At 39.7% G+C, this 12349-nt stretch overlaps 1 protein-coding gene across 6 annotated transcripts in view; it reads left to right on the top strand.

Moving 5' to 3' along the window:
- NPAS3 (neuronal PAS domain protein 3) overlaps positions 1–12349 on the top strand; it is a 794663-nt gene that overhangs the window by 98912 nt on the left and 683402 nt on the right. For 5 of the 6 annotated variants that reach the window (XM_074365666.1, XM_074365667.1, XM_074365665.1 and 2 more), the window contains exon 2: positions 831–920. The exons of the other annotated variant lie outside the window; for it this stretch is intronic. In XM_074365666.1, coding sequence (XP_074221767.1) covers positions 831–920 — 90 coding nt within the window. The remainder of the gene's footprint in view (positions 1–830; positions 921–12349) is intronic. 6 annotated transcript variants of the gene reach the window in all.

Genomic DNA, 12349 nt, shown 5'->3' with positions numbered 1-12349 from the left:
ATTGATTACATTAGATTACTTTCCTCTAAAATACATGATAGATTCCTTAAGTACTTTTTTCCTGAATAAAGAGATTTTGAGTTGAAGGATATGGTCAGAAAACTCTCAGCATTTTTATGTCTATATAATGCAAGGAGTCTCAGATGAATTTATATGCCTTAGTAACACAGATGAAATTTGTATAAGCCTTTTTTCCCCTTTTGCCTTAACTGCCAAGCAACCTGGAGCCACTGTTATCAGCTCATCTCAGGTGCCTGTTAACATCTAACCGGAGCTCCCAATGGTCTCGCTAGTGTTTTCATCCCTAATTGGGTTTAGTTCGTAAAGCTGTATCATATCCTTTTAGAAGTCAGTAGAATACCAACTCTATATAAATTGAGTAAAGCTGAAAAATATATTAACTTTACTAAGTTTTTACAGCTAATTTACAGTTGCCTACTATGGTAATGCATGATTGAATTAATAACAATCCTGTAACAAACACACTAATGACATTTGTTTTTAGCATTTCCTTTATAACATAATCATGGGGATTGTAGAGTGAGTTTAAGCCTTAGACCTTATGTTTTTCTTTCTTTCCACTTTTATGACTCTGAAGTAAAGAAAAAATTTTTTTCTCCTGATGAAGAACTGAAAAAAAGTTTTCTCTGGCTGCAGGTTTCTAAAAGTGGAAGTTAATGTTCTAAAATGTATGTAATGTTGCTTTATGTGTATAGCTCAAAAGCATAGAAAGCAAAATAATATTAAATTTCAACATACTTGTTATCCTGCATTCCAGTTGACTGTAGAGAACCTCTAGTCATGTCTATCTGTTTTTGATGCCTCTACAGAATAACTGCCCAGCATCCTCTGCCCAACCAATCAGAATGTAGGAAAATCTACAGATATGACGGAATCTACTGTGAATCTACCTACCAGAAGTATGTTGAAATCTTTGTGAGTCTTCCTTCTGGCTCGTGCATCAGTGCTTGTGGTTGCCAGCTATTCAGAAATATCCTTATATTGAAGCCTTATATTTCTCTAATTTAGTGGGGAAAAGAAACCAACCAACCAAACAAACAACCAAACAATTTGCCTCTGAAATCAATACAGAAAAAATGTTTATTCTTTTGAAATTGTGGTCTAAAAGTTTTCAAAAAAAATGACTGTCTTAAAGCTCTTAGGTAAGCTTCTTTATATTGCAATAAACAAGTACTTATATGCAAGAAAATCTCAGCAAAATACATTGCACAGGTGCTACACATCTTAGGGATTTGAAAGGTGTGTTATGTATAAATTAGCTGTCACTTTTTTTCAATCCAGTAATGGAATGATGAGTTGTAATTTGCATAATCCTTTAAGAAGTCAAATTATACTGTCATGTAGCAGACTTAACATGCTAGCTAAGATTTCAGAGCTTTGCAGCTAATTACTATGTACCTTACAGGACAGTTAAATTGAAGTTGAGTCCTCTACCTCTGCTGCCATTTGCTTTGTCCATTATTTAACAGAATCTGCACTGTTGGTAACGAGATGTTGTTACTATCACTGAAGTAAACACTGCTCTGGGGAGGAAAGGCATTTTAATATATCTTAGCTTGATGTGTATTGCTTTTGCTAAGAAGAAAGTTTTTTGTTTCTGTTTGCCTAATGCAATAGTCTAAATTGGAGTCTTCCCCAAAAGAGTAAAATTTATGCTTTCCAGAAAAGTTATGAAATACTGATGGAAGCAACATTAACTTTTAATTAATTAGTTAATTTCCCTATAGAAAATGTAAAGGTAAGCATAATTTCCCTATAGAAAATGTAAAGGTAAGCATAATTTCACTAAAGGCATTATCCTTTCTAGATATACTTTGCAGATATACTTTTGGTGGGCTTTTGTCTTCAAACTCTTAACTTCATTTGCAGTAGAATTTCATTACTGAAAAAAGTACCCTTTTTCCTTAAACCTTCTTTCCGAATACAAGCTGGTGAGTTCTGCTCTCATTTACTCCTCCAGTTGGTTGTAGAGCATTTTCTTTCATGGTTTCCATTTTATACAAGATCAAGAAACCTGGGGCCCATGGAGGCTGCTCTCTGAAATGGACACAGAGTGGATACTGGATGGCGCGGGGACTCTGTCCTGTACCTTTGCAACTTACTTATCTCTCGCTTTATTTCTTGAGATTCTGCTGCCAAGATAGTGTTAGTCATTTCATCAGAATTGGTGTAATTATAATGCAAAGTTGTTTCTGATGAATATTTTTGAAAATTCTTGTTATCTGTGAGTCCTAATTATGCAGGCTCTTGGTGGTCAGGTTTCTGTAATTCGTTAGTAATTTTGTGGCTTTTTTGTGATTCACGGATACTGGATACTTCGAGGAAGCCTTTTGCTGAATAATAAGAGGGTCCTTTAAGAGCAGCTGATTGTTAACCGCTCAAGTATTGGGAGACCAACAACCAGCTGTTGTTCATTTGTAATTAAGCCAGTGTCACGTGACATTCCTAACCCCCTTAAAGGCTGAGGTTCGTCAGCGGAAGCGGAAACTCAGAAACTCGAGAGTGGGTGGGATCCCCGGGAATTCAGTCCACAGCAACGCTTCTCTTCTGACCGTAGGTATTGTCTGAAGGGCTTGTGTTTTTAAGAATTGGTGTTTTTTACAGTCAAAGTAGACACAGTAGGCAGCACGGTTGTGACTGCCGGGCAAAGTCACTAGGGGAATATTCATAACAAGGAAATATTGGCAAATAAATGATGAAGAAGGGGAGGAAATCCCCAAGATGTTAAACTGGAGCACTGTCACTGAGATGATTAATGGTGGTGTGTATTTTAGAGAAGATGCTTATCTGGGTTGTCTTGAAACTATAGTTTACATTTAATAGCGCTTATAAAAAAAAAAGCGTGTGGTGCATGAGCATACTGAGGAGAAAAAGCTGTGGATCCCGATTTTATTTTCCTGAGTAAGTATTTTCTCCAACTAAAAATTTGGCTTCTGGTTATTGGAAAGCTGGTGTTAATGTATAACATATAGAAAAATATGTATGTTCTATGTATTTAATATTAAGCAGCATTTATAAACCTCCCTTCCCTAGACGACTGAAAAGTGCTTTGTGGAAAAGACATGTATCTTTTCAAAACTTTTGAGGGGTGAACATTATCAATAATAGGGAAATGCTTATCACGCAGATTTGCCCAGTCATCTGAGGCAGAGGGCAGGGTTGGTCATAAGGCCACAGTGGATAAAGGGCCAAACTTCAATCAGTCATGTCCTTAGTGCAATAAAAAAAAAAATTCTCCATCCATTCCTGGTGAAGCGGTGGCTGTCTTAGAAGACGCTCTAGCTTTCCGTGTCAAGCCGTGAATATCCTGATTCCATGTAGTGAATATTACCTGCCTTGAGGGGTCTTTTATCAAAGATGGCAATGCAAATTTGGGCAGGTTTGTAACATTCCTGGGCCTCAGACATAGGGCTGGCTCCAGGCAAACAATTTACAATCCTATCTTCAGTGGTCTTAGCGCCTAGAAGAGCACTGTTTTTCAGTTTGGGGGGCCCTACCGAAATAGTGGGATATGAATCAAATTAAGTGGTTCAAAATCAGATTTCTAAAAGTGAAATGGAAGAGAATAGAACACTATAGTGCATTGCACTTAGAAAGAGCGTTTCATTTTGTGAGGTTTCTGGTTTTTACATGTGTGTGGATGTCTACCTAAAACTGCACATATGGCTGTACATGGGGTGGGTTATGCGGTAAAATGTGTTTCTGTGTTTTATATCCAAAAAAAGATTGAAAGCCACTCTGACAGCTCTAACAGTTGGTAGGTAAGCATACACACATAGTAACCTGTGGGTGTTAACCTTATTAAACATTCAGGATATGGTGGGTTGTAAAGAAAGAGATGGTCAGTCTGTGAAAAGGATTTAGGAATGAAAAGGCTACACTATCTGGTCTCGCATATCTAGTATGTGCTGGAGCCAACTTGGATGGGTTCGCGAGAACTGCCTGAATGCACGTCTCTCCCACTCTGTGATCCCTGTCTTATGTTGGTAACTTGAAATTGGAAAATGCTGTAAATCAGGTGCTTTCCTGCCCCCACCCAAGCTGTTAAATGTTTACCAGCACATCACTTTTAAGAGTGGTAGTATTTCTTTCACCTGTAATTTTATGGCTTTATAATTGTGATTTTTTTTTACATTTTAAAACACTTTTATATGTTGCATTTAAATGTTAGTGGGAATTATTCAAATAATTAAATCACTTCAATAATACTGAGAGTTTAAAATGCACAGGAATATAAAGTCTAATCGTTTCAAAATGTCTGTAACTTTGGATTTCAAAATAATGGTAGTTAACCCTAACTTCTTACATGAAATGATTATGACACACCCAGTTTTAAAACTTCAAATTGTAAATGGTGATAGTTTTTTGGCGAAGGATAGGAAAAGTGTTTTCAAGAACATTAACCACATTACAAATATTTTACAGATTTTTTTTTTAACGTTTATGTTGTCGTTTTGCTAAGTACTGAAACTTAGGTTCCAGGCCCCTCTGTCCATTTTCACCTCTCTGTACAGTTTGTAATAGTATCTCTGGTTTTACAGGTGAGTTCACTAAGGTAGATTTAATTGGGAGATGCCAGAGTTCTCTCCATCTAAAGCAGTTGTCTTTTCTGTTTTCAATCATAAAAGTAAAAGCAATACGGAGTCTGAAAAAAAGACGTCTCCCCCATAATAACTATGATAGCTTTATTTTTAAAGAAAAGAAAATGCAATTTAGAGGAAAGAAAACTTTGGGCATGAAATAGAATTGTAGCAATAAATTCATCAAATCACTCGTGTGGAAAGAGGAATGAGGAAAGATAGGAAAGATAACTTGGTAGGAAAGAGTCAGCTGAGAAAGGCCTTTATCACCTCAGCACTGGTCGCAGTTTAGCTATCTGGCTGGGAACTACTGTAGAGGGATCCCTGAAATGACTGTTCTTGAACACAGCTTTAAGGCTGAGCCTGGGGAGACTGGCACTTAAGTTACTAACACTTACTGAGCCCATGCTATGCCATTTCGATAGGCACTGAAATATATCTGTTTTAAATGAAGGGGTTTAGCCCGGGTTCCTAGTCTCAAAATGCATCCAGGATTGAGAAGGTGTTTGTGATTGACTAGACAGCTATCACCTAAACAGAAGGGGATGCTGGCAAACCTGGGAGGGTTGTCTTTGTTGCCTGTGTTCATCCTGAGCCTCTTCCTCCTCTGTGAAACTCATTCCACCTGGATACCTGGGTTGTGTTTCATGCCTGGGGCCTTTCCCCCTAGGGGCGGGGGTGGGGTGCGTTTTTCTCTACCCCCTCATTGTGATCAGATGTTTTTAACTGCTAATGTTACTCTTCTCAAGGCCATTTACATTTTAATAAGCGACTCCGTGAGGAATTCAAACCAAAGAGGGAGTCTCCTCCGACAGAATAATTTCAGCCACCACGACAGGGATTGGAGGAATTAATGTGGGCCTGGAGGGCGAGGGGGTGACGTTTTCTCCTTTTCTCAGAAGGAGGATGTTCTCCTACTCAGGATTTGGACTCAAAACAGAAGGAATTAACCAGGTCGAGGAACGAGAAGGAGGAGAATCGGTGAAGAAGCAAGAAACTATGTTGTGCCAGAGAGCTAACCACTTGCACCTGTCCTGCCAATTAAGGCGAACAAGACAGGTGCCTTGTGTAGCAGGCTGCTGGGGGATAGATGGTTACCTGTGCTGAAGGTCAAGGAGGCCCCCGTGGCAGCAGCAAGTTCTTTTGCTGGTTATTTAACCTGATTGATTTCTATTATACTGGCGCCTCCCTCCCCCACCTCACAGACTTTAGAATTCTTTATGCCAGTTGTGTTTGGATCAGTAAATAACAAAGAATTGAGAAAAAAATAGACAGTGAACTTCATAAAGAGCTCTAATAAAATCTGCGTGTTAAACAGACATTGAACTTTGTAGCAAGAACTGCTGCAAGCCTTTCAACATCTCAATTCTAATTTCCACGTCATGCCTCTCAGACCTCAGCATGGTTTCTGGTGGTTTCTCCCAGTTAATTTTAGCATCACACCAATAATTCTGCCTATAAATGACTTGAAGTAGCATATTTTGGTAATGTGGATGGCATGAAAGTATATTGTTTAGGGCTAAACTAGCTTTAAAAGGAGCTAACTTATTCACTTAAATATATTTAACTCCTCCACGAGTCAGGTGCTGTTTTACACAAACTTAGAAGTGACTAACAACCCCTGCCCTCCAGAAGCCTGAGATGTGAACAAGTAATTGGGGCTCCATATGAGAGCCGCCTCGGGGGAGATGTGTGCAAACTATGGAAGTGGTACCATGAAAGGGTTATTTTTAATAGTCAAGGTGGGCCCTGAGGTCTTCATGGTAGAGGAGCTACTTGACTTGGGGGATGGTTGCTGGAAGTGGTGATTTGGGCTAAACGAGAGAGATTTCTCCAGTAGCAAATCACAAATGGCACCTTTCAGGCTGGGGAAAGGTGACAGGAGGTGAGGTTCGAGAGGAAGGGGGAGCAAAGGCATCCTGTAGACCGTCTTCCTGTTGAGAGTGCAGGAGAGTGTGGCACAGACTGCACGGTTCGAGAACAGCTCTGAAAGTAGCTTAGACCCGAGGCAGGAAAACTGTGGGAGTGGCTCACGGCCTCAGCTTCTCCTTTGTTTAGATGGCTATTTAGTGTGCCTTGTATCAAAGAATGTGCAATCCTGCTGTGTGTTAGTTTGAAGTTACTTTCGGTTTATAAACATCTTGGAGGACCTGTCTACAAATTCATTGCTTTTCCTGGCTTGAGGTACTCCATATTTGCCTTTCTCTTCACAGGCCACTTACAATTCAAGATAAACGAGTGCCAGAGAGTAAAAATGGACAGGCACAGGAGGCGTGATTTAAAACTAAACAATATTAATTGGCTTCACCAGAGTGTATATTTTCATTATGAGAGCAGTGGCTGCCTAGATTTTTAAAAATAATTGGTTAGTGACACACCTGCAGTGTGTATGAGAACTCTAGAAACCTGAGAACAGAAAGTAAAGGTCAAGGTGAAAGGCACAGAGCTACAATGAACCTTTTGTCGGCACGCTGTTCAACTACAGTGTTCAAAATCACTACCGGGTGGTTTCAGAGAGGTGCCGAGACTAACGTGCTTGTGCCCAGGCTTTAAAAATAATACAGCGACCTTATAGTTACACATAAGCTATGGTTTTAATAAATTCTCCTCACCTTGAGAACAGCTTGTTCCAGGTGTTGAGTTTATAAGTGTCTCTTAGTGAATTTTTGGACTTCGTTTATGCTTTAGAGTTGGAAGAGTTATGCTCTAGTCTTGGACCGTGGGTAACTTAAGAAGAGCCACAAGTCCACGTAATAGTGTTTAATCATTGCTAGAGCTGGTTAAACCTCCCAGAAATGCATCTGAGTTTGATCCTAGCCCCACAGTTATCTATTAGATGTGGGACAGTCGCTCAGTTACTTAACTCTTTAAGCTTCTGTTTTCTCATCTGTAAAATGGAGGTAAAAGTGAAAACTGTCTCAGTTGTTGGAGGATCAATGTGATGATGATGATACCAATAACTACCATTACTAATCTTTTATCAGATACTGATGTCTCGCAGGGGGCTAATGGCTTAACATACATTTTTAAAAAGTCTTCACAATGAACGAAGGCACTAGGTATGATTATTACCACCATTTTACGGAGAAGAGAACAGGTGCTTACAGAGCTGAAGTAGCTCACTCAGGGTTCAGAAGCTAGGATATGATGGTGTTAGGATCAGCATCACTAAGCCATGGCTACAGGCCCCATCCACTCCCTGTTCCCCCACCTGTTTTTGTAAACAGGTTTCTTAGAACACTACCATACCCATCCACTTGTGCATCACCTAGGGCTACAGAGACAGAGGTGAGTAGTGGTGATGGACGCCTGAAATGTTTACTGTATGGCTCTTTACAGGAAAAGTTTGCTGACCCCTGCATTAGACCTCAGTCTGTCTGACTTCAGAGCCTAAGGTCTAAATCACAAACACTCTGGTGGTTGGCTTAGATAAAAACTCACTGAGTAGTACTTTTTTACTCATCTAACTTAGAATACAACTGTTCACCTCATAGAACTCTTGTTTGCAAAATGGAAATAATCAGCCTCCAGCAAGATGAGCAATCAGGACTATGGAAATGTTGAGGAACTTAAAAGTTCCTAAAGTAACACATCCTGAATTGTGTGCTAAATTTGCTGTTCAGTAACATGTGTTATTTAATATACAAGAACTTTCATTGTAATATCATTCAAAACAGAATCCTAGTATAAAGAATAATTGTGAACTTCAGTGGATATTCAGGATCTGTTTATTTCATACACCGGCGAATTTCATATCCTTAGGAAGACTATATTCTTCAATTTCCAATGAAAAATAAATTAAAAATACTATGGAAATGCCACTTAAAGTATTATGATCTGTGTTAAAAATATGTATAAACTTACAGTAGAAAAAAATGGAGCAGGATTTTTTATCCAGTTTAATGAGGAGATATATACATAGTTAACATACATCCCTTAATAGTCTTACCAGCAACGAAGAGGAAGAGATTATGGTTTCAACTTTACCCTACTCTGAACTTTTATTTCCATGTGTTTATTGATTCAGGGAATTCCCTGTCCTCTGCTCAGTAAATGACCTTGGATTTGTGTTACTTTGGAGCTTACGGAACGCACTGTGATAGGCCATCAACTGGTGTTGAGGGGATATTCTTGGAATTACTTTTCACTTGGCCCAACGCCATGTCTCTGGGTTGGTGGATGGGGCGGGGGTGTGTGTGGGGGTGTTTCCTAAATTAGTTATATTGTCTTCTCTTGGGCACACTCTTTTTGGATAGAGATGCAATACATTTTATCTTGGAACATTTAGAAAATTCATATGAACGTAAATTAGATATAAACAGAAAAAAGCATCAGTGTCATTTGTAGTTGCATCACCCATAGGTAGCTGCTGTTAAGTTTGATGTCCATCATATTTGTGTATGCTTAGATGCATATCATCTTTAATAGATACGTATCCACATGTATAGATTTTTCCTTGTGAATCCATTCACAGGCTGCCTTAGCTGGGAAATACCTGGGGCCAAGTGTTAGAACTTGTACACAAACAACTTGTTTAAGGGAAGTTGGAAACTAGGTAATCAACTTCCATATAGAAGCTATGTGCTGCAGAGGTTTGCTTTCTTAAATAACATATTTTTTTCCTTTTCCTAGTTGGTATCTCCTTTCTGAACTTTATTACTTTCTTGTGTGGGGAATTTAAATTCTTTTGTTTGGGGAAAAAAAAAAAAAACAGAACTCCAGCAAGAACTAGTGATAAAACTTTCAGCAGAAAAATCCTTCTCTGTCCTCTCAATTGTTATCAAGAGAGTCCATCATTGACTCGAGGTAGAAAGTTACAGGACAAAGCCAATGGTGAGGAGGGTGTCATGGGCTCAAGAAACGGCTTTTTTAGAACAGAATATGCACGTGTATGAGAAGCGGCTGTTAAGTGATTAGATGGAGTTTTCTGGCTGCTTTATAAACCTCATTCTCTCACAGGCCACTTCTGCTGCATCATTTCTTAGGTTGCTTAAAAAGAGAATTCTGCTTACCGTGTTCAGCACTGAGATGTTTTGATCTAGTTCTCAGAGCAGAGAGAAGTCGGGTTTCTGTGAGGATTTTGGTTCAGTGTAAGGAGAGCATTCTGGGGAGATGTTCTGATGGCAAACTTGAGACCTTTGTCATTCACATATCAGTGTGAGGGTTCTTTGGAGCTGGGTGCTTGATATTTATGTGATTAAGTGGACTATCATTGTATCTTATTTAAAAGCTGATTTCCCTTCCCTTCTCTCAGCTCAGTTATAAAGGCTCCCTGCCTTTCTAGCATTAATTGCATACTAAATGCAGTAGATCAAATACAGGGCCTCACTCTTTGCTTTTTCTCACTAGGTACCAATGAAGAGAGGCCTGTTTCTCTCACTAGCAATTCTCATCGCTTGCATTTCACCCAACGTAAGCTTTCATAGCAGCTTCATTTCCTTGACTGTCACCTATCAGGGCTGCTCAGAGACAGTCACAGCCAGTTGCATCCCTTGGCCTTGAAACCAGAAGAGGTACTGATCTTTTTGATGACCCTTCTGTTTACTTCCACTCTCCAGCTCTACTAATGAAACTGTTTCAGGAGTGAAATCGAGTTGGCATGGCTCTATTGGGTACAGAGTCTCCCATTCTGTGTGCTTTGAACACCCGCTGGATCTCCTGGTGAAGAACTACATTTATAGTGCAGAATTCCCCACCGTTACAAAGTAGAGCATTCCTCTGAAGCTTTTCATAAGGTAAAGTGAAGAAGCAGTTACGTTAGGACACATTTTGCTTGTGGATATACAGAATAAACTGAGATGAAGACAGATGCTCACAGACACAGTTGAAAGCGATGAGGGCTTGATGCAGAGAGGCTGAGCATAGCTCCTGGGGAAGGGCCTGCTGGTGCCCCTCAGACTGCTCGGGGAGCAAGCTGCCTCTCTAACAGTTCACCGCAAAACAAATGCTGAAGGCTATTTTCACTTTTGCCTTTTTTCTAAAAGTGAGAGTCCTCTTCCAATTTCTTTCAGTTAGCAAAAACAGGCACTAATGTAGTCTTTCACGAAAGCAAAGTGGTATAAAGCAAACTTTAGAAAAGTGGGGGATACCTGTAGTAACAGGGCGGTCTTTGCTCACTTCCAGAGAAGCAGCATGCTTTTCCAGGGACTGCCTAACTGCCTGATGGCTCACAAGGGGGAAAATGAGCAGCAGCTCTGATTCTCATCCCCTGGAGAAATTCATCAGGTGTCTAAGTCTTGAATTAATGTCAGTGAAAGTGGTGGTGTTCATGTCACCATGTTTTTTAAAAGGAGAGGTTTGGAGACACATCCATTGGGGATGAAGGTGGAGGGTAGGAGGAATTCCTGAGTTCTTATAAAATTGACGATCAATAAATTCATCCGATGGCAAGATTGTTAACCCTCTTCTCTAAACACTGCTTGCCCAGAGCTAGTAACAATTTACATGAGGCTAGTAGGAATAAAGAATGGTGTTTCTTAAAAATACTATCGTACTTGTGAAATGCCTTGAGGAAGGTAAGACTAAACTAAAATGACAGGCCAGCAGGTTTTACGCAGGGTATTTTTATAAGGGTCTAGTGGCAAGTTTGGTTCACTTGCACCGCAAATGCCTTCATTAGCTCTGCTTAGGAGGAATTTGCAGGGCAGATGATTGCTGTGGTACAGAGTGTCCTCCAGATTCGAGACTGAGAGAAAGACAATACAGCTGCATTTATTCTTCCATGAAAAGGAAAAATACTCATTGACGGTGAGGCCTTTCATTGTGAGGCAAAACTGATCCTTCTGGGGACAAACGTTTTAACTCTAGACAGTGAACTTATGTGTCAGTTTCACCATTGCTGCTTCTGTATTTGCTGGTTTTCCACATACAGCAGTGTAGATGCAGGAATTGATGAACTGAAATCGGAAGGAAAGGAAGTAATGTGTTCTGCTATGGTGTGTTCTGTGGTCTTTAGGCATTATGGTAATTGACCCAAATAACCACATTTGAAGTAAGTAAAACACTCACTTTACACTCAAGGAGATGAAGGCTCAGAGAGGATAGGCCAGTTGCTCAATTTACACATCTAATAAGATTTAATCTGGTGACTATAGTGGAATAATCCGGGTGAGTCTAGCCCAGCAGTTTATACTCTGTGAACAGAGTGATGTGGCCCCTTGGAGCAAGATGACAGTTTTCCTCAGAGTAACATTCATCGTCTACTGAAGGGTTGTCTACTGAAATCTATTTCTGCAAAAGAGTAAGACCCTGAGAAACTTAAAGCCTTACCTGTAGAGGTGAAAAGTTTTGTTATATTTGAGCATTAGTTACTTAAAACACATTGTGTCCTTTGCACAGCTGTGTACTAACATGGGGGCATTTGGAAATCTGTTCTTACACTGCAGTTATCATGCAGAAATGGATGAATCCTAAGCTTCAATCTCAAGTTCTACCTCTTTCCAAAACCCAAGTTTTGAATTTCCAAACTACTTGGTGTTTCTACCTGTGATCCACTTTATATCAACCTCTACCTCTAATGACCAACAAATTTGCAAGCACTTCTATGGACTTTCCATTTAATCCTCAGAGCAACCCAGTAAACTGTGTTTTATCTCCATTTTACATGGAAAAAAATCTTAAACCAAACAAGAAAAAAAAAATCCCAGACAAAAAATGTCATAGAGGTTAAGTGATTTGAAGAGTTTCACACGGTAGCAGTGTGGCGTGGCCTGCCTGTAAAGTACAACCTTGCTGATTTCCCAGTCCAG

Source organism: Camelus bactrianus, chromosome 6 (assembly GCF_048773025.1).
Source record: "Camelus bactrianus isolate YW-2024 breed Bactrian camel chromosome 6, ASM4877302v1, whole genome shotgun sequence".
Classification (NCBI taxonomy): domain Eukaryota; kingdom Metazoa; phylum Chordata; class Mammalia; order Artiodactyla; family Camelidae; genus Camelus; species Camelus bactrianus.
Note: the sequence above shows the minus strand (reverse complement) of the source record. Positions and strands in the feature narration are given on the sequence as shown.